The sequence below is a fragment of the Colobus angolensis genome, unplaced genomic scaffold (genome assembly GCF_000951035.1).
Source record: "Colobus angolensis palliatus isolate OR3802 unplaced genomic scaffold, Cang.pa_1.0 Scaffold41, whole genome shotgun sequence".
NCBI classification, from domain to species: domain Eukaryota; kingdom Metazoa; phylum Chordata; class Mammalia; order Primates; family Cercopithecidae; genus Colobus; species Colobus angolensis.
Window position 1 is genome coordinate 6,983,802 of NW_012117488.1, and position 22,943 is coordinate 7,006,744.

The following is a 22,943-nucleotide window of genomic DNA, read 5'->3' on the forward strand; positions in this document are numbered from 1 at the left end:
GCCCTGCCCTGAGGCGCAGCAGGCCCCGCCCACCCAGGCGGTAGGAACACACTGCGGCCCCATCGACCTGCTGCCATGTCCCGACTGCAGCTTCGAGGCTGGCGCCTCCTCTCTAGCCCGCCGCGCGGCATCCGGGGTCTAGCGCTGCTGGCACTGCTGGCGCTGTCGCTCGCGGCTGGGACCGACTGCCCATGCCCGGAGCCCGAGCTCTGCCGTCCGATTCGCCACCATCCAGATTTCGAGGTCAGCGCCTTCTTCTGCTCCTCTAGGTCTGGGCCTCAGGGCACGAAGAAAAGTTAGAGTAGAACCGAGCCCTAAGGAGAGGTGCCGTGGGTGCCGAAACCAACTTTGACCACTCGATGAGGGCCTTCCTGTTTACGGATCCTTCAATTTATAGATGAGGAAGCTCGGGCTCAGAGAAGTTGAGTAACTCCTCACAGGCCTCACAGCCTGTAAGTGCCTGCGTAGGCAGGCGAGTGTTCAAACCAGATCTGCCTCCTAAGGCAAGCTCCTTTCATTCCCCTGCTGTGCCTCTGCCGAGGCACTCTGGGTGTAAAAAGCAAACAAGGTAGAATAATCCATTTCTCAGTTTCCAAGAGAATGAGGATTTCGTTTGAAAGAATCTCAGCACTCCAACAGTACATTAGAATGCAGAGTATTTTACTTACCTTTAGTTTTCTATACCTGCTAGCCCTTTCCTTTAAAGTACCTCAAAACCACCCAAGAAGAGTGGTAAAAAATAGTTTTCAGTACATTTTCCTTCTATCCGCATAACAATTTATAACGCTTCTGGCAACTTTAATCAAACACCTTCTGGAGCAATATTAAAACCACCTGACTGCCCACTTCAATGACTGAAAGCAGGAATTGGATGACATCAGGAAGGTCCAAAGGTTTAATCCAAAGAACGATTCTTTTGTAGAAGTAGCATGATTCCTAGTTCTTAATCTAGTCCATTAGCCTGAGGCAGGGACACTTAGATGCCAGTAAAAAAGTGACATGACTTAGGAGAAGAAATAAAAATGGTGAAAGTGTTTACGAAGAACCTGCCTAGTGTGGAAACCTAACATCTTATTAAAAGAAAGATTTCAGACAAAGTAGGATAACCTTGTTTATTTGAGCTAAGAATCGGCAGTACTTAAACTTACGAATCGGCAGTACTTAAACCAGAAGGGATTCAGAGAGGTCTGCTATAGTAGCATGGGTTTTTATAGGCTGAACAGGGAAGCAAAGGAAAATAATTACTTGGTTGGCTATGACTGTTTGCCTTATTTAGCTATGACTTGGTGGAGAATTCCTAGTTAGAGGTTAGTTGGCAGTTTCTGATAGGTTAAGCTTAAGTTTCCTTTCATTATTGACATTGGGCTGGAGTTTGCTTAAGCAGGAAATCCAAGGCAGTTGGAGCTGTTTCAGCATAATGGCCTCCCAATTAAAATGTTTTAAACAATCTGAGGCCCAGCGCGGTGGCAGAGGCAGTGAGGACAGTAGCTGTAAAAGTTAAACCAGACTTTTTCTTAATTTTCTCAATCTCTTTTTGAGATTGAGAAGCACTTTATGAGGCCAAGGTGGGTGGATCACTTGAGGTCAGGAATTTGAGAACAGTCTGGCCAACATGGTAAAACCCCGTCTCTACCAAAAATACAAAAATTAGCTGGGCGTGGTGGTGGGCACATGTAATCCAAGCTACTCAGGAGGCTGAGGCAGGAGAATCCATTTGAACCTGGGAGGCAGAGCAGGAGGTGGAAGGTTGCAGTGAGCCAAGATCACGCCACTGCACTCCAGCCTAGGCGACAGCAAGATTATGTCTCAAAAAAAAAAAAAGCAAATATGAAAGATTTATTGTAGTACCCAGTACTTAGTGGGTTAGGCAATAACTGTGGCACTTTGAAAACCAACTATTCAAAGAAGCAAAGTTATGCTTATTTGTATGTTCATGGTAAATGGTCTTTACTGGCGTTTTCTGTGTTTTTCAAACACAAAAACTAGACTACATGGCATTTTCCCCTTATATTTTCAATTAGTTCACCCAGCTTTTTTTTTTTTAAAGGATATCTATTATATCACAGGCTCTTAGTATTTTTTAAACAAATAGAATCTTAGTTATCAGAACTAAAATAGAAGTTTTGATAGAAATGTGATTCTGAAAACAATGGGCCACTTAATTTCACATTATGAAGTTTTATTATTTCAGTGGGAAATTGCTTAGCAGAAAAGATGAGTTATGTGTAGTTAATTCTGAAAAGTTAAAAAAAAAAAAAAAGAGGTTGAGAAAATTAAGAAATGCCTGGTTTAACTTTTACAGCTACTGTCCCCACTGCCTCTCCCTCATTCATTCCCCTCAGAAAGACCCAGTGATCTCTTTTGTAATACAAATCCCCTGAATTAAAACTCTAATTGATTCCCACTGATCCCAAGATAAAATACAACATCTTCAATGGTCTTGGAAGCCCTACTTAATCTTTCCGTACCGACCTTAAGGGTTTTATCCAGTTCCACATACTTGCAGGATTTCTGTGCTCTACCTACATTGACCTTTTTCAGTTCCAGAATCTCAGAATTCTCCTGAGGTGTGGCGACCTTTGGGCTTTCTCTTCCCTCAGTTGAGAATGCAATCTTTTGTCCATAGGTACATCTCTTCCATCATTCTGCTGATTTCAGCCCTCTACGAAAGCATGTAGTCCTCAGAAAAGTTTTCCTGCTCCATCTGGCTAGCAGGTCCCCTTTATATGCTGGCATGGCCCCCTGCAACCTCTACAGTCCTTAATACCATTGTAATTAAGTAATTAACTCCTTACTGGACCTGGTCTCTCTCATTAATCTTTATGTCCTTAGAGCCTAGCAAAATACTCTCCTTGTACCTTATTGGAAATTCAATAAATACTTGTCAAATCAATGAATTCATACCTTGGAATAAAATAAAAATAATCAGTGAGGCTTTCATGCTTCTTGAATTAATTGTGGGAAGAAAATATCAGAGAAACACAACATGAGCTGCCTTAGAATTTGACCTAAGTACTATTCTAAGAAGCTAGCTTCACCAAACAAACAGTAAATGTAGTATTTATGGCTCCATCCGCAGTAACCAGAAACTTGAGTATTATCAAATTTCTCTCCTTTGATTACTCATTCGATTAGTCACAAAGTCCTGTCAATTTTGCCTCCTTAGGATCTTCCAGATCTGTTTACTTAACTCCACTGCTCCACAATTTTAGTTGGGGTCTCCATCATCTCTTACTTGGATTCCTCCAACAGCTTCCACATTCTGCCTCCACTTTTGGTCTCTCTTTAATCCATTTCCCACTGCAGCTGAAAATGCAGGATAAACAAGGTAGTACTAACTTCTCAATAGAGCTTATGAAGCCTTTCATGATTTAACCTGTGCCTATCACTCTGGTCCTTCACTAATGCTCTCTCCCCAAATTCTAGACGTCGACCATACTAAATATTTAGTTACGCAACCACCAGGCTGTCTCTGCCTCCAGGCCTTGGCACTTGCCACTATTCCTTCCTGGCCCATCCTTCCCCTCTTTCCCAGCCTGGCTAATTACCCCTGCCACCAATTATATTGGGACTCCTGTGTCTCATTCACTATTGTACTCTCACTGCCACCATAGTGTTTGGTATATGGTGGTGTTTGATGAATGGTATTTTGGATGGTCAGCATAATAGTCTTGGTTTAAATGATGGCGCTTATCCTTGTTCTGGCAGGTCTTTGTGTTTGATGTTGGACAGAAAACTTGGAAATCCTATGACTGGTCACAGATTACAACTGTGGCAACATTTGGAAAATATGACTCAGAACTTATGTGCTACGCTCATTCAAAAGGAGCCAGAGTAGTACTTAAAGGTACGCTGTTACCAGATCTATGTGTCCAGCAATTGGGAAATTTATCTGTATCACTTGCTATAGTCCCGGCTTTCCAAAAAATTCCTTTTATGTTTATCTGTTTTTGTTAGAATCCTATAATCTTAGATACTGTGTAATTCATTTCACAAATACAGACCTTTTTAAACGAATTAAACCACTGTATGGTTTTGAGCAAAATGTAACTGGCAAATTAGCATGATGATCACAATTTCTGCTTCTAACTTGAGAACAATTTTACTAATGATTTATAATGGTTATTTTGGAGATTGGTGAGTAATGGCTTTCTGTTACTTTGGTAAATTCTTTCTCTATTTGGAAAACTTCAATTAGGGGCTTAGTCTTCCAAAATAATGAAATGGTTTTGCATACATGTTCAAAAGATATATACTTCTTCCACAGGAGATGTATCCTTAAAGGATATCATTGATCCTGCTTTCAGAGCATCCTGGATAGCTCAAAAAGTTAATTTGGCCAAAACACAATATATGGATGGAATTAATATCGATATAGAGCAAGAAGTTAATTGTTTATCACCTGAATATGATGCATTAACTGCTTTAGTCAAAGAAACTACAGACACTTTCCATCGTGAAATTGAGGGATCACAGGTAAAAATTCATTTATTCTTTGGAAACCTCATATTTTCCATATCAGAATAGACTCATGAGGGTAAAACTAATATAATCTTAGTTTTATAGTAATGCAATGGGAGTTTCAGCACTTATTTCTTAAAAAATTTTTCTGGAGCCTTTGATGTTCTTATTTAAGGAATTTAAAAGCACTATTCTCTATTTACATCAAAATACAGCACTGGGATTACCCCACTACTTGCCTTGTAGCACAGTTAGAAGTGTTAGACAATGGGAGAACAAAAATCAAGGGGGGGCCTAACCAGCTTTTACCAATGCAGGACAGAAACAACCCAGGAGGAGAGGTAATTCTGGAGAAGTGTATCACTTGCTCCACAGTCTCTGAATTACTTGCACCCAAGGCCCAGTAAAGCTTAAAGGACTAACTACACAGAAGTGTGACAGCTATGACAATAGGCAGTGTGCTTCCCCACTGCCATAATGAACATGATTAGAGCAGAAGGTAACAACACAAGAAATCTTGCCAGACAACAGATGGGTAACAGAGGATAATGTGAACCCACATTAGTGATCCTCAAACCTAGCCACATATCAAGATAACCATAGATCTTAAGAAAAAGTAAAAATGTGTTTACTTTTACACACACATGCGCACCTTGAACTTACTCCCAGAAATGATTTTTCAAAAGGTTTTGGGTAATCCCAGAGTCCACAATTTTAAAAAAGTTTCATTGGTGATTATAGTTAAGAAGTAATAGGCTAGACAGTGAGTTTTTTTGAAGACAGGGTGCAGCTCCTTGATATCTAACAGAATGCTTAAAAATTTATTCCAGTATAGAGCATTATGAGTATTATAAACCAGTGATTCCTGTCTCAGAATTACCTGAGAGTGCTTGTTTAAAATATCCTAAGTGTATTAATTTGTTCTCACATTGCTATAAAGAAATACCTGAGGTCGGGCGCGGTGGCTCAGGCCTTTAATCCCAGCACTTTGGGAGGCCGAGGTGGGCGGATTACGAGGTCAGGAGATTGAGACCATGGTGAAACCCTGTCTCTACTAAAAAAATACAAAAAATTAGCCGGGCATGGCAGCGGGCACCTGTAGTCCCAGCTACTCGGGAGACTGAGGCAAGAGAATGGCGTGAATCTGGGAGGCGGAGTTTGCAGTGAGCCAAGATCGCGCACTGCACTCCAGCCTGGGTGACAGAGCCAGACTCCGTCTCAAAAAAAAAAAAAAAAAAAAAAAAAAAAAGAAATACCTGAGACTGGGTAATTTTTAAAGACAGTAGGTTTAATTGGCTCACGGTTCTGCAGGCTATACAGGAAGCATAATGCTGACATCTGCTTGGCTTCTCGGAGGCCTCAGGAAAACTTACAGTCACGGTGGAAGGCAAAGTGGGATCAGCACTTCAAATCGCCAGAGAAGGAGCAGGAGAGAGAGTGGGGAGGTACCACACACTTTTAAACAATCAGATCTCATGAGAACTCTATCACGTGAACAGCACTGGAGGGGGCAATCTGCCCCTGTAATCCAGTCACCTCCTATCAGGCCCTACTCCAACACTGGGGATTACAATTCAACATGAGATTTGGGCAGGGACACAGATCCAAACCATATCACTGAGATTGACTCAGTAGGTCTGGGATAGAGCTTAGAGAACTGTATTTTTGCAAAGTGTTCTAGGTGATTCTGGTAGAGTTGGTCATCATGAATTTGAGAATTACAGGTAAAATAATTTGAGAATTACTGGTAAAATAATAAGCAATATGAGGACTGACATTTCTATGGTTTTATGCAAATAGGGAAGATTTGTCAGTATGGAATTCAACTTGTCAGGAGAGTACAATGTAGATTAAGAATAGCAAATGCCTGGCATACAGGCCACCATACCCCTTCTCCTCCTCACACATTTTGGCCTCAGAAACTTTTCCTTCATTCTCCAGATAGTCATTACTAATAGGTTAGAATTGATGTGTGGAATATATGGGAAACAACCTATTTGACAATCCTGATTAAGCTGTAGTGAAAGTGCAGAGAGGAAGAGATTGAGCAAAATCCTTGCAGTAGGAATATCTCTTTCCATCTCTTGAGAGGTGAGGAGAACAATTTGGGCTACATGTCAAGTTCATGTTAGGTGACTTAGTGGGAGGGACAGTTGCAAAGGTAGGCCAGATTGTGGAAGATCCAGAATGTCAGGCTGAGGACTGTGCATTTTATTCTGTGTGTAATGGGTTATGTGTGTAAAATAGTGTTTGGGGAGATTATTCTGTAGGAGTATGTAAAACTAGAAGAAGAAGGAAGACCAGTAAGGACTACTAACAGAACAATACAGTATCAAGGGATTTAGTTTGATTTGGATGATGACATAATCCTAAATCAGCAAGTGTACAATAAACACATATTAAATAAATTAATTAATGGAAAGGAAGGGGCAGAACAACTGTGAAAGGTCACCCAAAGGCAGACGTGAGGTTAGATTTTGGAAGTAAGGGAAGAAAGAATCAGAAAGTGGCTCCAGAGTTTTTAAACTGGTAACCAACAAAAAATGACTAGAGAATCTAGAGGTGGAATTAGTTTTGGGGATAATATAATAACTTTAGTTTACAGAATTGTGGTCACAGAATTAAAGAGCTAGAAATAAATGCCTTGAAGAGTTCTTTCTATACCCTCATTTTTATAGGTGGGAAAAATGCAGATGCTTTAAGTGACTTAGCAGTGATATAGACCTAATTATAACAGAGCTGACAGTAGCACCCAAGTCTTTTGCTTTCTTGTCTAATATAATAATAGTACCTTCTCAAAAATATGAGATTAACTGTGACAGAAAATGCTGGTGAAAATACTCTTACAAAATGGATTTGAAATTTACTTGCTTAGATGTAGTCATTTATTTTTCTCTATTACTATAATATACCTTTCATTTGGTAATAGGAGGCAGTGATAAAATAGGATCCAATATGTAAAAATTTTACTTCATAACTTATTTTGCTGGAAAACTATTGAGCAAAGCTTATAATTGTAAAGTGCTAATACTCAGGGAATTATAAAGATAACTTTGAGGAAGTCCTAAAAAGAGTTTTGCTAGAATAAATTGTTCAAAGTATAAAAATGTTACCTAAAGTATCTCAGTTTTTAAAATAATCAGTGTTTATTGAGTGCCTAATTAAGGGGGGAAAACAACTTTTAATGAAGTTTTAGAACATTTGTACATATATAAAATAAGGCTAATTAATACTTCATTAAGGCAATAAACATAGAGACACATTCTTGTTGAAGGCTGGCTCACTATTCAAAATGAAAGATAAAGCTGGGTGCGGTGGCTCACGCCTGTAAGCACTTTGGGAGGCTGAGGCCGGCAGATCAGCTGAGGTTAGGAGTTTGAGACCAACCTGGGCAACATGGCAAAACCCTGTCTCTACTAAAAATACAAAAAAATTAGCTGGGCGTGGTGGCACATGCCTGTAATCCCAGCTATTTGGGAGGCTGAGGCAGGAGAATCACTTGAACCCAGGAGGCAGAGGTTGCAGTGAGCCGAGATCGCACCACTGCACTCCACCCTGGGCAACACAGCAGGACTCCATCTCAAAAAAGAAAAGAAAAAAAAAGAAAGATAATATATTACTCAACATTTATTTGAATATTTCCATAAAATAAGATCATTTAAATGATTTGTTCAACATTTTGACTTGATTAATCTATACCTGTGGCCATAAGACACCATTATTGTCTAACTAATATTGGGCCAAACCTACCATATAAGGTGATTGTGAATCACGGGCTGAAACTTGCAACCCAGTCAGGTTGTGCCAACAGGTGACATATTTAACCTGCACAATATTTTAAAAACTTTTGTATTTGAATTCTTTTAGTGTGCTTTTACTCTCTAATTGATCAGGGGCATCACCATATCCTGTTGTCATTATACCTGCTTCTTTTAATCAGCTGAGGTACCAGCCTAGCGTTTGAAGACATTTTGAGTTTGAAGGCCATCTTCTATATAGTGTCCTGCTCCTGTATGTCCAAATATATGTCTGACTCAGTCAAATATAAGCAAAAAATATTTCTTAGAATGGTTCAAGTTCTATGTGTGTCAAATCCTACATTCATATACTGTAAGCAGTTCTTTTTCCTTGTGTAGTATAAGGTAAAAATATATATAAGTTTAAAAATCTGACATAATATGCATATTTGATCATGTTACATAAAATAGTAAGATTTTTTTACACAGGTAACCTTTGATGTAGCTTGGTCTCCAAAGAACATAGACAGAAGATGCTATAATTATACTGGAATCGCAGATGCTTGTGACTTCCTCTTTGTGATGTCTTATGATGAACAAAGTCAGATCTGGTCAGAATGTATTGCAGCAGCCAATGCTCCCTATAATCAGACATTAACTGGTAAGACTCTAAACATGATCATTTATTATTAATATTAGTAATATTCTAGAAATTAAAATATTAAGTTGTTTTCAGTATTTCTAAGTTATTTGTATATGTTTTTCAATTGTAAAGCTTGCTTCAAACATTTAAAAATCACTTAATTGAAAACTTTAAAGTTTACAAAAACTTTTAACGTTTTGATTTTCACTTAATTCTGCCAACAATCTTGTGGTATAGGTATATTTCTAGATGAGATAAAAAGAATTAACTGCTCATGATTGCATAACTATTAAGTATTATCTAGTTGGGGCTTAATCAGGTGTTCTCATTTCTGGTCCAGTATTCTTGTCATGAAATCACATGTTTATCTAGAATTTGACAGGATATTTTTGTTGAAATAACCAGTGTTACATAACAGCAAAGATAGTTATGGTTGGGTACCTTCATTGCATGATTAAATAGGATAGGCATTAACTTCTTTTAGTATCTGTAATAAATGAAAAATTATATTCCTATTAGAATTGGAGTACTTTTGACCTGTCATTCATATGATGTAGTCTTTGCATTATCCTCTTCAAAGTTTGGATTGGTTTGTATTCCATCAGTCAACTAAATAAAAGATTGCTTGCTCTTTTGTTAATTTTAATTTTAATTTTTTTGATGCAGGGTCTCACTCCATCACCCAGGCTGGAGTGCAGTGGCACGATCAGGACTCACTGCAGCCTCAACCTCCTGAGCTCAGCCTTAGCCTCCTGAGTAGCTGGGACTATGGGTGCATGCCACTATGCCCAGCTAATATTTTCATTTTTCTCTTTTTTGAGACAGAGTCTTACTTTGTTGCCCATGCTGGAGTGCAGTGGCACTATGATGGCCCACTGTAACCTGGACCTCTTGGGCTCAAGTGAACCCCCCCCAAGCTCAGCCCCCTGAGTAGCCTCACTATACAGGCATGCACCACCATGCCCAGCTAATTTAAAAAAGATTTTTTTTAAGGAGACAGGGTCATACTCTGTTGCCCAGGCTGGCCTCAAGCAATCCTCCCACCTTAGCCTCCCAAAGTGCTTCAATTACAGGCATGAACCATTATGCCTAGCCACATATTTATTTAAAGTTGAAAAATAAGTTATTCTGTTAAAATTATGAAGTAATTATTAATTGAGGGTTCCCAAACTGTGTTTCAGGAAAGATATGATAATTATGTTCTATCAATAAAATGTTCAAGCCTTGGGAGGCTGAGGTGGGAAGATCACATGAGGCCAGGAGTTCAGGCCAGCCTGAGCAACATAGTGATACTTTGTATCATAAATAAATCAACAAACAAACTAAATAAACCAATATGTTTGCGAGCTGATGCATACCCCACCCCATTTTTGCTTATTTAATAGTACATAATAACATTAAAGGCTCTAAAATATAATACAGTTATTTACCTCAACATTCTAGATAATCTGTGAGTATGTCTTGGTGGAAAAACATGTTTTGCAGCAATGGGCAACAAAAGGACTGATAGTTCTAGGGATTTGTTCATTTTTCTCTTTGTTTCTTCCAACTATAGATGACACATTTCTTTTTTTTTTTTTTTCTTTTTTGAGACGGAGTCTCGCTCTGTGGCCCAGGCTCGAGTGCAGTGGCCAGATCTCAGCTCACTGCAAGCTCCGCCTCCCGGGTTTAGGCCATTCTCCTGCCTCAGCCTCCCCAGTAGCTGGGACTACAGGCGCCCACCACCTCGCCCGGCTAGCTTTTTGTATTTTTTTTAGTAGAGACAGGGTTTCACCGTGTTAGCCAGGATGGTCTCGATCTCCTGACCTCGTGATCCGCCCGTCTCGGCCTCCCAAAGTGCTGGGATTACAGGCTTGAGCCACCGCACCCGGCCTATCATTCATACTTATAGAATATTTGCAAAACATGGAACACTTGTACTTTCTAAGAAACTCTGAGACCATCACTGCTAGAAAGTTAAGATTTATAAAACTTTGTTGAAACTTTAGAATCTAGAGTATCAAGTATATCATGTCTTAGCAATTAATAGATACAATTAGCATACTTTCCTGAAACGTGTCATTATTCCTAGAATAAGATTTTGTGAATATTTTATTTCAATATGATCTTAATGGTTTTGAATGTTTTCTCTTATTCAAAGATAAATGGTTTAGAAAGCAAGATATAGAATTTATGGTTGTTAAGGGATGTTTTATAACATCATACTAAACATTATTAGTGCTTTTTATAAATGTGCTTGTTTTTACAAACAGATTCTGAATGGTTGCATAGCTTGTATGAACACATTGACATATGAAGAGAAACAAATATGCTTTTTCTCTCCCTGCTTGACTAGGATATAATGACTACATCAAGTTGAACATTAATCCTAAGAAACTTGTAATGGGTGTTCCCTGGTATGGTTATGATTATACCTGCCTGAATCTGTCTGAGGTAGGAACAGGTCATTTGTTACATAATTTTTATTCTCTATTATATTTTTTAGAGTCTCTCTGTTTTCATTAGAAATATATAAACTTTAGAATTTCTGAAATATAGTTTGAGATAAAAAGTATTTATTTTTACTTCTATGAAAGCTTATGATTATCATACATTTTCATTTAATAATGAAATTTATTTTAACCTTTATTCTGTATAGTCAGGTTGTCTATTTATGGTATATGTTTTATTTCTGAATAATTTATATATTTTTGATTTGGCTTTTAAGAATTCCATACTTAATAATCTGTAACATGAGTACTTTTGCATTTCTAGGATCATGTTTGTACCATTGCAAAAGTCCCTTTCCGGGGGGCTCCTTGTAGTGACGCTGCAGGACGTCAGGTGCCCTACAAAATGATCATGAAGCAAATAAATAGTTCTATTTCTGGAAACCAATGGGATAAAGATCAGCAGGCTCCTTATTATAACTATAAAGTAAGATTTTTCATAAGTTATGAACATTTATTCTATTAGTTTTCATAATTATTTTCATAATTAGATGTTTGATATCAAGAATTTCTGTCAGTTTTCTTTTAGGGTATAACATGCAGACTGCTGTTTACATGAGTAAACTTGTCTTTGAATTTGTAATCAGGAACTTTAGTTCCCTGGTGAGCAATTGGAGTTTTGCTAATAGTGAATCTACTCTGCTTGGGCCACTTGTCATTTAGATGATGCCATAAAAATGTGCATATCACAAACAGGATTTCTGTAATAGTTGACAATTATGTTAGGATGACTGTTGATTTTGAAAGGGTTTTGGGCCAAAATAGGTTACTATCTCTGAAAGCCTCCATTTCAAAGTGACTCTTAACATAGGAGGGAATGAGGATGAAAACAGAAGAGGTGTCATAATCGACTTTACAATGGAAAAACTATCATTTTAAATTTATTTTATAATTAAATTATAAGCAATGTCAAAAATTACAAAAATATTACATAAAGGAAATCTGAAGAAATACACCAAATAATTAGCAATTCTGTCAAGTAGTGTTTAATAGGAATTGCTATACCAAAGTGTCAAAGAAAAGTTATAGTTTTCATAATGTATCATTAGCATTATAAAGCCTCTTCCACGGCTCAAAAATCTAAGTACAAATCCTCTTTGAATTTATTTTGGATTATGTTACTTTAAAAGGAGTACTAAAATGATAGAAGTGAATTTCAGCAAGGATTTATATTCTTAACTAATGGTCTGGTACCCATTTATAAAAAATGACTGCAAACACACTACATGTCATAAATTATAATTGACATACATGTGTATTCCTGTGTATCAACTATACAGAGAGCTTTAGCATAGAGCTTTCTAAAGTTTAGAACTGAAGGTATATACCTATTAGTGAAACTAGAGTGTATTGTAATCTTACTTTTCCTAAACAGTATTTATATTAGTCTGTCCTGGGAACTGTTAATATTACACACACAGATGCACCTGTGTGCAAAATATACACACGTGTGCCATGGCCAAATATATTTAGAAAAACACTATATACTGTAAGCCCCTGTTGGAGATTTATAACAATCATTATACTAATGGATTTGAGAAGTGCTGTAATACATAAGGCAGTTTAATTGTTTGACATAGAATCTTGTTTCACAGCATTCTTAGAAACATGCTGTTCTTAGAAACAGTGTTTATGGATATATAGTTTGTTAAAAGTTAAGGTAACAAATTATATATACAGGCATACCTTAGAGATATTGCAGGGTCAGTTCTAGACCACCACAATAAAGTAAATATAGCAATAAAGCAAGTGACATGAATGTCTACTTTCCCCATGCATGTAAAAGTTATGTTTACACTATACTGTAGTCTGTTAAGTGTGTAATAGCATTATGTCTAAAAAACGTATATACCTTAATTTAAAAATACTTTATTGCTAAAAAATGATAATGATCATCTGAGCCTTTAGCAAGTTATAACCTGCTTGCTGGAAGAGTGTCTTGCCTTGACATTGATGGCTGCTGACTGATCAGGGTGGTGGTTGCTGAAGGTTGGGGTGGCTGTGGCAATTTCTTAAAATAAGACAACAGTGAAGTTTGCCATGTCAATTGACTCTTCCTTTCACGAAAGATTTCTCTGTAGAACGTGATGCTATTTGATTGCATTTTACCCACAGTAGAACTTCTTTCAAAATTAGAGTGAACCCTATCAAACCCTGCTGCTGCTTTATTAATAAGTTTATGGAATATTCTAAATCCTCTGCTGTTATTTGAACAATGTTCACAGCATTTTACTAGGAATAGATTCCATTCTCAAGAAACCACTTTCTTTGCATATTCATAAGAAGTAGCTCCTCATCTATTCCAATTTTATCATGAGGTTTTAGCAATTTAGTCACATATTTAGGATTCACCTCCAATTCTAGCTCTCTTGCTGTTTCCATTACCTCTGCAGTTACTTCCTTCACTGAAGCCGTGAGCCCCTCAATGTCAGCCATGAGGGTTATAACCCACTTCTTCCAAACTCCTGTTAATATGGGTATTTTGACCTCCTCCCATACATGAATCATGAATGTTCTTAATGGCATCTAGAATGATGAATCCTTTCCAGAAAGCTTTCAGTTTACTTTGGCCAGATCCATGAAAGGAGTTACTGTCTTTGGGCTACAGCCTTACAAAATCTATTTCTTAATTAATAAAAGTTGAATTACTCCTTGTTCCATGGGCTGCAGAATGGATGTTGTGTTAGCACGCATGAAAATAACATTCATCTTGTATTTTCCATCAGAGCTCTTGGGTGACCAAGTGCATTGTCAATGAGCAGTAATATTTTGAAAGATACCTCTTTTTTTCTGAGTAGTACATCTCAACAGCAGACTTGCATATTCAGTAAACAGATGTGCTGTGAGCCAGGCTGTGTTATTTCATTTATAGATCACAGGCAGAGTCAATTTAGCATGATTCTTAAATGCCCTAGGTTTTTGGAATGGTAAATGAACACTGGCTTCAACTTAAAGTTACCACCCTCATTAGTCCCTAACAAGACAGTCAGCCTGTACTTTGAGCTTTAAAGCCAGGTATTGACTTCTCCTGTCTAGCTAGGAAAGTCTTAAATGGCATCATCTTCTTCCAATATAAGATTTATTTGAAGAAAAAGATCTCTGCCTTTTAAAATGTGTTTGATCATAATTTTACATGACATGAGAGTCTTCAGAATGAAAACCCAAAGATGCAGGAAAAACTGTCCATTTTTCTGCATAGGTTCAACGAAGTATGGACAGCTATGTAGAACTGTGACTAGAATAAAGGGCATGAGCTAATGCAAACGGACTGAGTGGGAAAACTCAGCAAGGTCTGTCTGTTCAGATTTTTCTTGGCCTCTCTCTGCGAAGGATGTCTTCTCATGGGTATAGGGTAGGACCTCTCTGGAATGAGGGTCTTAATTTCTTTATGGCCAGCTATTACACAGAAAGGTGGTGGTGGGAAAGGTTAGAGTAACAGTTTTAGACTTTATGGCTGGCTTTGGGGAAAAGAGGCTCTGGTTTTGACCCATTTTAGGGAAGAGGGATTCTAGTTTCTTTTTTTCTTTCTTTGTTTTTGGTTTTTTTTTTTTTTTTTTTTTTTTTTGAGACAGAGTCTTGCTTTGTCACCCAGGCTGGAGTGCAGTGGCACCATCCGGGTTCACTGCACCCTCTGCCTCCTGGGTTCAAGCAACTCTACTCCTCAGCTTCCCACATAGCTGGGATTACAGGTACTTGCCACCATGCCAGGCTAATTTTTATATTTTTAGTAGAGATGGGTTTCACTGTGTAGGCCAGGCTGGTCTCAAACTCCTGACCTCAAGTGATCCGCCTGCTTTGACCTCTCAAAGGCATGGGATTACACATATGGGCTACTGCACCCGGCTAACACATTAAGGTCTTAGAATTCAGGAAACATTTTGGTGAGCCTTGAAGGCCATTTAATGTCACTTTAGAAAACAATCTAGTTATAACTGTTTTCTTCCTCTTCTTTATTCCTTGCAAAACTCCCATTGTAAGGTTATTAGTCTAATTTCAATATCGTTATTAAGTCTCTTTTTTTTTTCTTTTTTTGAGATGGAGTATCGCTCTGTCACCCAGGCTGGAGTGCAGTGGCGCGATCTCAGCTCACTGCAACCTCCACTCACTGCAACCTCTGCTTCCCGGGTTTAAGCGATTCTCGTGCCTCAGCCTCCCGAGTGGCTGGGATTACAGGGATGCCCTACCAGGCCCGGCTAATTTTTTGTATTTTTAGTAGAGACAGGGTTTCCCCATGTTGGCCAGGCTGGTCTGAAACTCCTGACTTCAAGTATTCCTCCCACCTTGGCCTTCCAAAGTGTTGGCATTACAGGTGTGAGCTATTGTGCCCAGCCAAATATTGTTATTAAGTCTTATATGGGCAGTTCATGGTGCCCACAAACAATCACAATAGTAGCATCAAAGACCACTGATTGCAGATCACCATAACAGATATAATAATAATAAAAAGTCTGGAATATTTTAAGAATTGCCAAAATGTGACACAGACACAAAATGAGCACTTGCTGTTGGAAAAATGGCACCAACAGACTTGTTCAACAGAGTTGCCATAAGCTTTCAATTTGCAAAAAATTTAGTATCTGCAAAGCACAACAAAACAAAGTACAATAAAATGAAGTATGCCTGTAATTTAAAAATATTTAACATAGAATCTTAGGACAGTATATATTACCATATACTGTTTCTTTGTAATCCTGATCTTAGTAATCTGTGGCTTGTATTTTCCTCAATGAATGTGAAAATGCAGGAACGCATTCTTTTTTTTTTTTTTTTTAGATGAGGTTTTGCTCTGTCACCCAGGATGGAGTGCAGTGGCACAATCATGGCTCACTGCAGCCTTGACCTCCCAGGCTCAAGCAATCCTCCTGCCTCAGTCTACCAAATAGCTAGGACCGTAGGCATGTGCCATCATGCCTGGCTGATTTTTTTACTTTTTGTAGAGACGGGGTCTTTCTGTATTGCCCAGGCTGGTCTTGAACTCCTGGCCTCAAGTGATTCTCCTGACTTGGCCTCCCAAAATGCTGGGATTACAGGTGTGAGCCACTACACTTGGCCTCTTTTTTTTTTAATTAAAAAAAAGTTTAATGGCAGGTAAAAATTATCTATATTTATGGCATACAAAATGATGTTTTGATATATCTATAGATTGTGAAATGGCTAAATCAAGTTATTTAACGTTTGTATTACCTCACATACCTTTTAAATGGTGAGAACACTTAAAATCCATTCTCTTAGGAATTTTCAACATAATACATTGTTATTAACTATAGTCACCATGGGATACAGTAGATCTCTTGTATTTATTGTTCCTGTCTAATTGAAAATTTGTGTCCTTTGAAACATCTATTCTTCCCACCCCCAGCCTCTGGTACCACCTTTTTACCCTGTTTCCATGAAGAAATACATTCTTTAAGGTCTTAGAATTCAGGAAACATTTTGTGAGCATTGAAGGCCATTTAATGCTACTTTAGAAAAAAAATCTAGTTATAACTGTTTCCTTCTTCTTTTTTTTTTTTTTGAGATGGAGTCTTGCTGTCTTGCCCAGACTGGAGTGCTGTGGCTTGATCTCAGCTCACTGCAAGTTCCGCCTCCCAGGTTCACGACATTCACCTGCCTCAGCCTCCCAAGTAGCTGGGACTACAGGCGCCCGTCACCACACCTGACTAATTTTTTTGTATTTTTTTTTTTAATAGAGATGGGGTTTCACAGTGTTAGCCAGGATGGTCACGATCTCCTGACCTTGTGATCTGCCCACCTCGGCCTCCCAAAGGGCTGGGATTACAGGTGTGAGCCACAGCGCCCGGCCCTTCTTTTTTATTAATTGCAAAATTCTATAGCAACATGAATCAAGTTTCTGTTTTGTTTGAAGAGAATCATTCTATTGGGCTGTTTCAGCAATAGTAGCTCATCTTGGACTCAATATTCTGGAAAGCAAATATGCCTTAACCATGCATAAATTAGTCTTACATGTGCTTAGTTTTTGCCCTTTGATCCTTCACAATTTTGAGACATTTGAATTTCTTAATAATATCAAAAAGGCTCAAAGTACTAGCTAGAATGATGGCAAAATTCAAAGGTATATGTCTTTGTGTTTGCCCCTGAATCTTCAACAATCTGTCATGTTTAAGTACAAGTTCTACAAGTTGCTTTTAAATAATGAATCACAGCTATTAGTAGAGCATGCATGGCTTTGTCTAATTCTAAAAGTGTTAAAGAATGGAATGTAAGATATAGACTGAGATATGCTTGATTACAGTTAGTCTACTATATTTAAATATACTGCAGTGTATTCATTTACCAGGTGAATTATTTTCCTTCAAAGTGGTCTTTTTTTTTTGCTCTGTCTCCAGGCTGGAGTGCAGTGGCGCGTTCTCAGCTCACTGCAACCTCCATCTCCCGGGTTCAAGCAATTCTTCTGCCTCAGCCTCCAGAGTAGCCGGGACTACAGGCATGCACCACCAAGCCCGGCTAATTTTTTTGTATTTTTAGTAGAGACGGAGTTTCACCATGTTGGCCAGGATGGTCTCGATCTTTCGATCTCATGAGCTGCCTGCCTCGGCCTCCCCAAGTGCTGGTATTACAGGTGTGAGCCACCGCGCCTGGCCCCAAAGTAGTCTTCTTTTTCATCCTTTTTTTTTTTTTTAATTATACTTTATGTTCTTAAGAGACGATTCTAATTCCAGGACAGATGCTGTAAATATTACTGGCATTAATTCAGAAATGTCTTTAAGGAGTTTCCTAGATGTATATAAAAATAAGTAAATTATTTTTAGTCACAGGTCTTTCTATTTTTTATCTTCTCTCTTTTTCACCTTCCTTTGCACTTTGTCCTAGATCTCCTTTCCCTTTTCCTTTGTCTCTTATCCAATAGCTCATGTACCTCCTGAGAGAGACTGTGTTAGTACTTAAATAGAGGTATTTGATTCTGGGCAGAAGGACTTTTTAGGGTGGAAGGTGAGCATAAGACCAGAATCTAATTTATGGCTCATAATCAGGTGTGTGTTAAGTCACCAATGAAGTGCAGACCTAACAGACTCTTAGAATGAATCCTTAGGACCTAGAAAAGGATGTACTTTTCTCCTCCATTGCCATTACCTTTTGATCTGGCTGATTCATCATAAACAAAATCTTCTGTAGAGCTCCTAGCTAGGCACACTTCTAGCAACTATAGAGAATACAAAAAAGCACATAAGCTGGTTGTAGAGGACCACAGCATTTCCCTCTTATTGTACTGTATACTTCTTTTATTTTTCACTTTCCTATGGTGCTGAATTGTACTAAACACTTTAAAATCTCCATTTTAATTTATTTATATAGGATCCTGCTGGCCACTTTCATCAAGTATGGTATGATAACCCTCAGAGTATTTCTTTAAAGGCAACATATATACAAAACTATGGCTTACGGGGCATTGGCATGTGGAATGCAAACTGTCTTGACTACTCTGGAGATGCTGTAGCCAAACAGCAAACTGAAGAAATGTGGGAAGTCTTAAAGCCAAAGCTGTTACAGAGATGAACATCTTTTGTCAAACCATTAAGATTTAGAAAAATGATCTGTATAAATAGATCTAGTTTCTTGCATTTTTGTTATGTTGTTATATACTTTTGTTATTGGTATACTAAAAAAAGAATAAAGAAATGTTGTTTGAATTTGAAAAATACATATGAATGTCCTTAGTATCCAGGAACATAAAGGCAAGAAACAAGTCAACTTACCTGTTAAGTATTCCTCTATTAGATGTTTCAACATTATAATTTAATTGGGAAAAATTGCTTTCAGAATTTTATTATGCCATATTTCCCTTCATTATAGTAAAATATATACTTATGAATCAATGCTGATTTTTAAAATATGTATAATCTGAAGTGGAAATTGTTTGCTTAGAGTTTTTAAAAGCCTAGTCTTTGAAAAGCAGTTTGTGCTATACTTTTCCCCCAACCCTCCAATAAATCTTAAATTTAAAACCTACAATTTAGTGTCTCCTCTTTAGGTTCATCAAACTGATGAAAATAATTTTTCTGCTTCCTGACCCCATATAGTATTTATGTTCTCTGAGGTACTTGAACTAAACCTTTGGACAGTGAGTGAGAATTAAAAAGAATCCAGAAGATTAAATGTATTCATAAAATACAACAATATAACAGTAATATTTTGAATTGGTAAGTTAGAACTACCTAATATTTTCCAACTACATTATTTTTATGAGGTTCATCTGTAAAATTTTTATAATAGGAATAACTTGCAGTTGAACTTGATTCTATTCACTGTCACACTTCACACTTCTAATTATTCATATTCCTTCATTTATGAACATGTATAATTTATTTCTTGGCTAGCTTTCTTTACAAGGTTAAATTTTTCTTTTTTTTTTTTTTTTTTTTTTTTTTTTTTGAGACGGAGTCTCGCTCTGTCGCCGAGGCTGGAGTGCAGTGGCCGGATCTCAGCTCACTGCAAGCTCCGCCTCCCGGGTACGCCATTCTCCTGCCTCAGCCTCCCAAGTAGCTGGGACTACAGGCGCCCACCACCTCGCCCGGCTAGTTTTTTGTATTTTTTAGTAGAGACGGGGTTTCACCATTTTAGCCAGGATGGTCTCGATCTCCCGACCTCGTGATCCGCCCGTCTCGGCCTCCCAAAGTGCTGGGATTACAGGCTTGAGCCACCGCGCCCGGCCAAATTTTTCTTTCTACATCTGCAATGTATCTTTTTTATTTTTATTTTTTGTAGAGACAGGGTCTTGCTATGTTGCCCAGGCGGGTCTCCAACTCCTGGGCTCAAGTACTCATCCTGCCTTGGCTTCCCAAAGAACTGGGATTACAGGCATGAGCTTCATTGTACTTTTAATGATCTAAAGACAATGATTAGTTTCTCAACTAGTTCTCTTTCTAAAAGATCAATTTTATACAAATAACTTTTCTAAATGTAATAAAGTCTGTTTTCTTTCTCCAGGGAATTAACAACGTTGTGCTGCCCTTATCAGTTCCTAATTACAGATTAAAAATCTGTATCTTTGAACTCTAGATTTACATAAATCGGCCGGGCGCGGTGGCTCAAGCCTGTAATCCCAGCACTTTGGGAGGCCGAGACGGGCGGATCACGAGGTCAGGAGATCGAGACCATCCTGGCTAACACGGTGAAACCCCGTCTCTACTAAAAAATACAAAAAAAAAACTAGCCGGGCGAGGTGGCGGGCGCCTGTAGTCCCAGCTACTCGGGAGGCTGTGGCGGGCGCCTGTAGTCCCAGCTACTCAGGAGGCTGAGGCAGGAGAATGGCGTAAACCCGGGAGGCGGAGCTTGCAGTGAGCTGAGATCCGGCCACTGCACTCCAGCCCGGGCGACAGAGCAAGACTCCGTCTCAAAAAAAAAAAAAAAAAAAGATTTACATAAATCCTGGCTTCCCTGCTCATTTTCCCCCTGTAAATTGGAATAAATGATGATTGAACCATCTGTTATGAGAATAGTACATTTCCTATTTACACAATTGTTTGTGATAGAGTAAAATCAACCATTTTCATACTATATGTTGGACGACTGTTGTCTTCGTATTTCTAAAATAAATGAACTAAAAAATTTAAATTCTTAGTTGCTTCTCTCTATCATATCTCAGAATGCAAGTTCAATACCCCCTATTCTTTTGTATTTCCAGATTTCTTTTAATTAAGATATAGTGAACAAATTAAGTTAAATGAAGTCTGTATTTTCATGCAAATATATTAGTATTAATACACATTTATTCTTTGCAAATAGATTTTATAGTTATATTAGCTCTTACATTTTAAGATTATTAAAAATGAAAATTATAAAATTAGCACTGTAAAATAATATGCAAAATACTTGGAATGTTAAAAATAACCAGTCATCATTTCGCTTTATATTGCATCTAATATTTCCTGAAACATTTTATAACACCCACATGGAAAGTGCAGAAAGAGAAACCTTGTGCTTTATATAAAACATTGCCAAGGAGAATAATGGTTAAACAAATCTGTTCAAATAAATATTTAAATTTTTTGATAAAAGTTTTAAATTAACATACCTAATTGAGATTGTAGAGATTATTTTTTTTTTCTGTGCCAGTTCAGTTTTCAGTGTTCGTAAATCTGAAACTGCGTGTTTTCTCATCTATAAAAAGAACTACTTTTCAAAAATGAACTTCATCATACCCTTCTAAAAGTACATCATAATTATCATGTAAATAGGGTTTTTGTAACTGCTTTAACTGTCTTCTCTCATTTGGCTTCAGTGGTTTGACTTCCACTGGATTACTACAGTAAATGTGTAGATTATGAATGCTGTTTAATAAGCATGCTTATCTACTGACTAGATATGCTATAAGATAACCTTGTTTATGAGTATATAGGGACAAATACAATTGAACTGTTCTAAAAACTAGAGAAAGAATTTTATGTTTTGCTTAACTTCAAAACCTGTTGTTCTTAATGTGTAAAGAAAATAGTGAAAACAACAAGAAAACAAAATACAAAAAAACGCTTAATTTCTAGCTCTTAGGAACTGAAGAGATATTTAAGAAATATAGTATTTACTCTGTGGCAAGCACTCTTCTAAGTGTATTAGTCTTCCTTTTTCCAAAAATTTTACAGAATCAGATACTTATTAGTATTTATCCCCATTTTACAGTTGAAATGGAGGCCTTTAGAGGCTAAGTAACTTGCTCAAGATAAAAAACTAGTAAGTGAAGTGGGTACAGCCAGGATTCAAACTCAGACCACCTGGTACCAGAGCCCTTACTATTCTAAGTGTTGTCTGTGGACAGCAGCATCAGCATCAGTTGGGAGCTTGTTAGGTAGGAAGAATCTCAGGCTGCACCCAGACCTACTGAGTCAGATCCTGCGTTTTTAAACAGGATCCTCAGATGATATCATATTAAACTTTGAGAAGCACTACTTATGCTATACTATCTTGAATAAATATGGTTGCAAGAGACTCAGGCTAGGTTTTTTTTTTTGTCCCTTAGTTCTGAATCTTATAGGTAGGGCTGTTTTAGGGAGCTCATTCAGAAATCAATAAAACTTCTTATATAATGTCTGTTATGTGTCAATCAGGCACTATGGTTAAATATAGGATTTTTTTCCCCCAGCCTATAAGCTGAAAACTTTGTTCTCTTTTTTTTCTCTTATTCCACTTGTCTTTACTGTTTTTGTATGAACAATTCTAATTTGGGTTCAAACCATGAGTGATATCTGTAATGTTAAAATATACAAAGATTATAAGTAATGCACATGCTTTCCAGAAGAAAATGGCATGAGGGGAGTCATAATCCAAGCCTCTGGGGGCATTTTTATTACTCCTTCCTACCTACCAAATTATTCTTGTGTACAAGTTTACATATTAGCTTTATCTCCATATATTGAATAGACACAGTTTTCCTTCATTGAACAAATTATTTTTTTAATGCAAATTTAACTGATATTTTGTTAAAAATTATTCTCTGCTCTTTTCCTTTTCTATTTTAAGTTTTAAGCTTCTCAGTGCCAAACCAGGGCTTATTTAGCCTCGAGAATGCTGCTTGTAAAAAGAATCTAGAACTGCTCTGTCCAGTATAGTAGAAGCCAGTTGCCATATGTAACTACTAAACTTAAATAAAATTTAAAATTC

The 22,943-nt window shown here is 37.6% G+C and overlaps 2 protein-coding genes and 1 long non-coding RNA gene across 3 annotated transcripts in view; 2 read left to right on the plus strand and 1 right to left on the minus strand.

Moving 5' to 3' along the window:
• The first annotated feature begins 32 nt into the window (after positions 1-32).
• Positions 33-19,298, plus strand: CTBS (chitobiase, di-N-acetyl-). The gene is made up of 7 exons (XM_011956120.1): positions 33-243; positions 3,709-3,847; positions 4,268-4,476; positions 8,688-8,859; positions 11,177-11,274; positions 11,596-11,757; positions 18,645-19,298. Exons 1-7 carry the CDS (start codon positions 76-78, stop codon positions 18,843-18,845), a joined length of 1,149 nt encoding a protein of 382 aa, XP_011811510.1. The 5' UTR covers positions 33-75; the 3' UTR covers positions 18,846-19,298.
• A 703-nt stretch (positions 19,299-20,001) lies between these two features.
• LOC105521799 lies at positions 20,002-21,367 on the plus strand. Its single transcript, XR_001003327.1, has 2 exons — positions 20,002-20,354; positions 20,711-21,367. It is a non-coding gene; the product is annotated as an uncharacterized LOC105521799 (long non-coding RNA).
• A 19-nt stretch (positions 21,368-21,386) lies between these two features.
• Positions 21,387-22,943, minus strand: part of SPATA1 (spermatogenesis associated 1) — a gene marked incomplete at its 3' end in the record, with an annotated part of 52,351 nt that continues 50,794 nt past the window's right edge. Inside the window, exon 13 of the mRNA XM_011956119.1 lies at positions 21,387-21,449. Coding sequence (XP_011811509.1) covers positions 21,387-21,449 — 63 coding nt within the window. The remainder of the gene's footprint in view (positions 21,450-22,943) is intronic.

Bases quoted from the DNA above. Each gene is read 5' to 3' on its own strand.
- CTBS (XM_011956120.1), top strand. From the start codon at position 76: ATGTCCCGACTGCAGCTTCGAGGCTGGCGCCTCCTCTCTAGCCCGCCG. The intron at 11,275-11,595 runs GTAGGAACAGGT...TTGCATTTCTAG, and splicing joins CCTGCCTGAATCTGTCTGAG to GATCATGTTTGTACCATTGC. The intron at 11,758-18,644 runs GTAAGATTTTTC...TTATTTATATAG, and splicing joins CTCCTTATTATAACTATAAA to GATCCTGCTGGCCACTTTCA.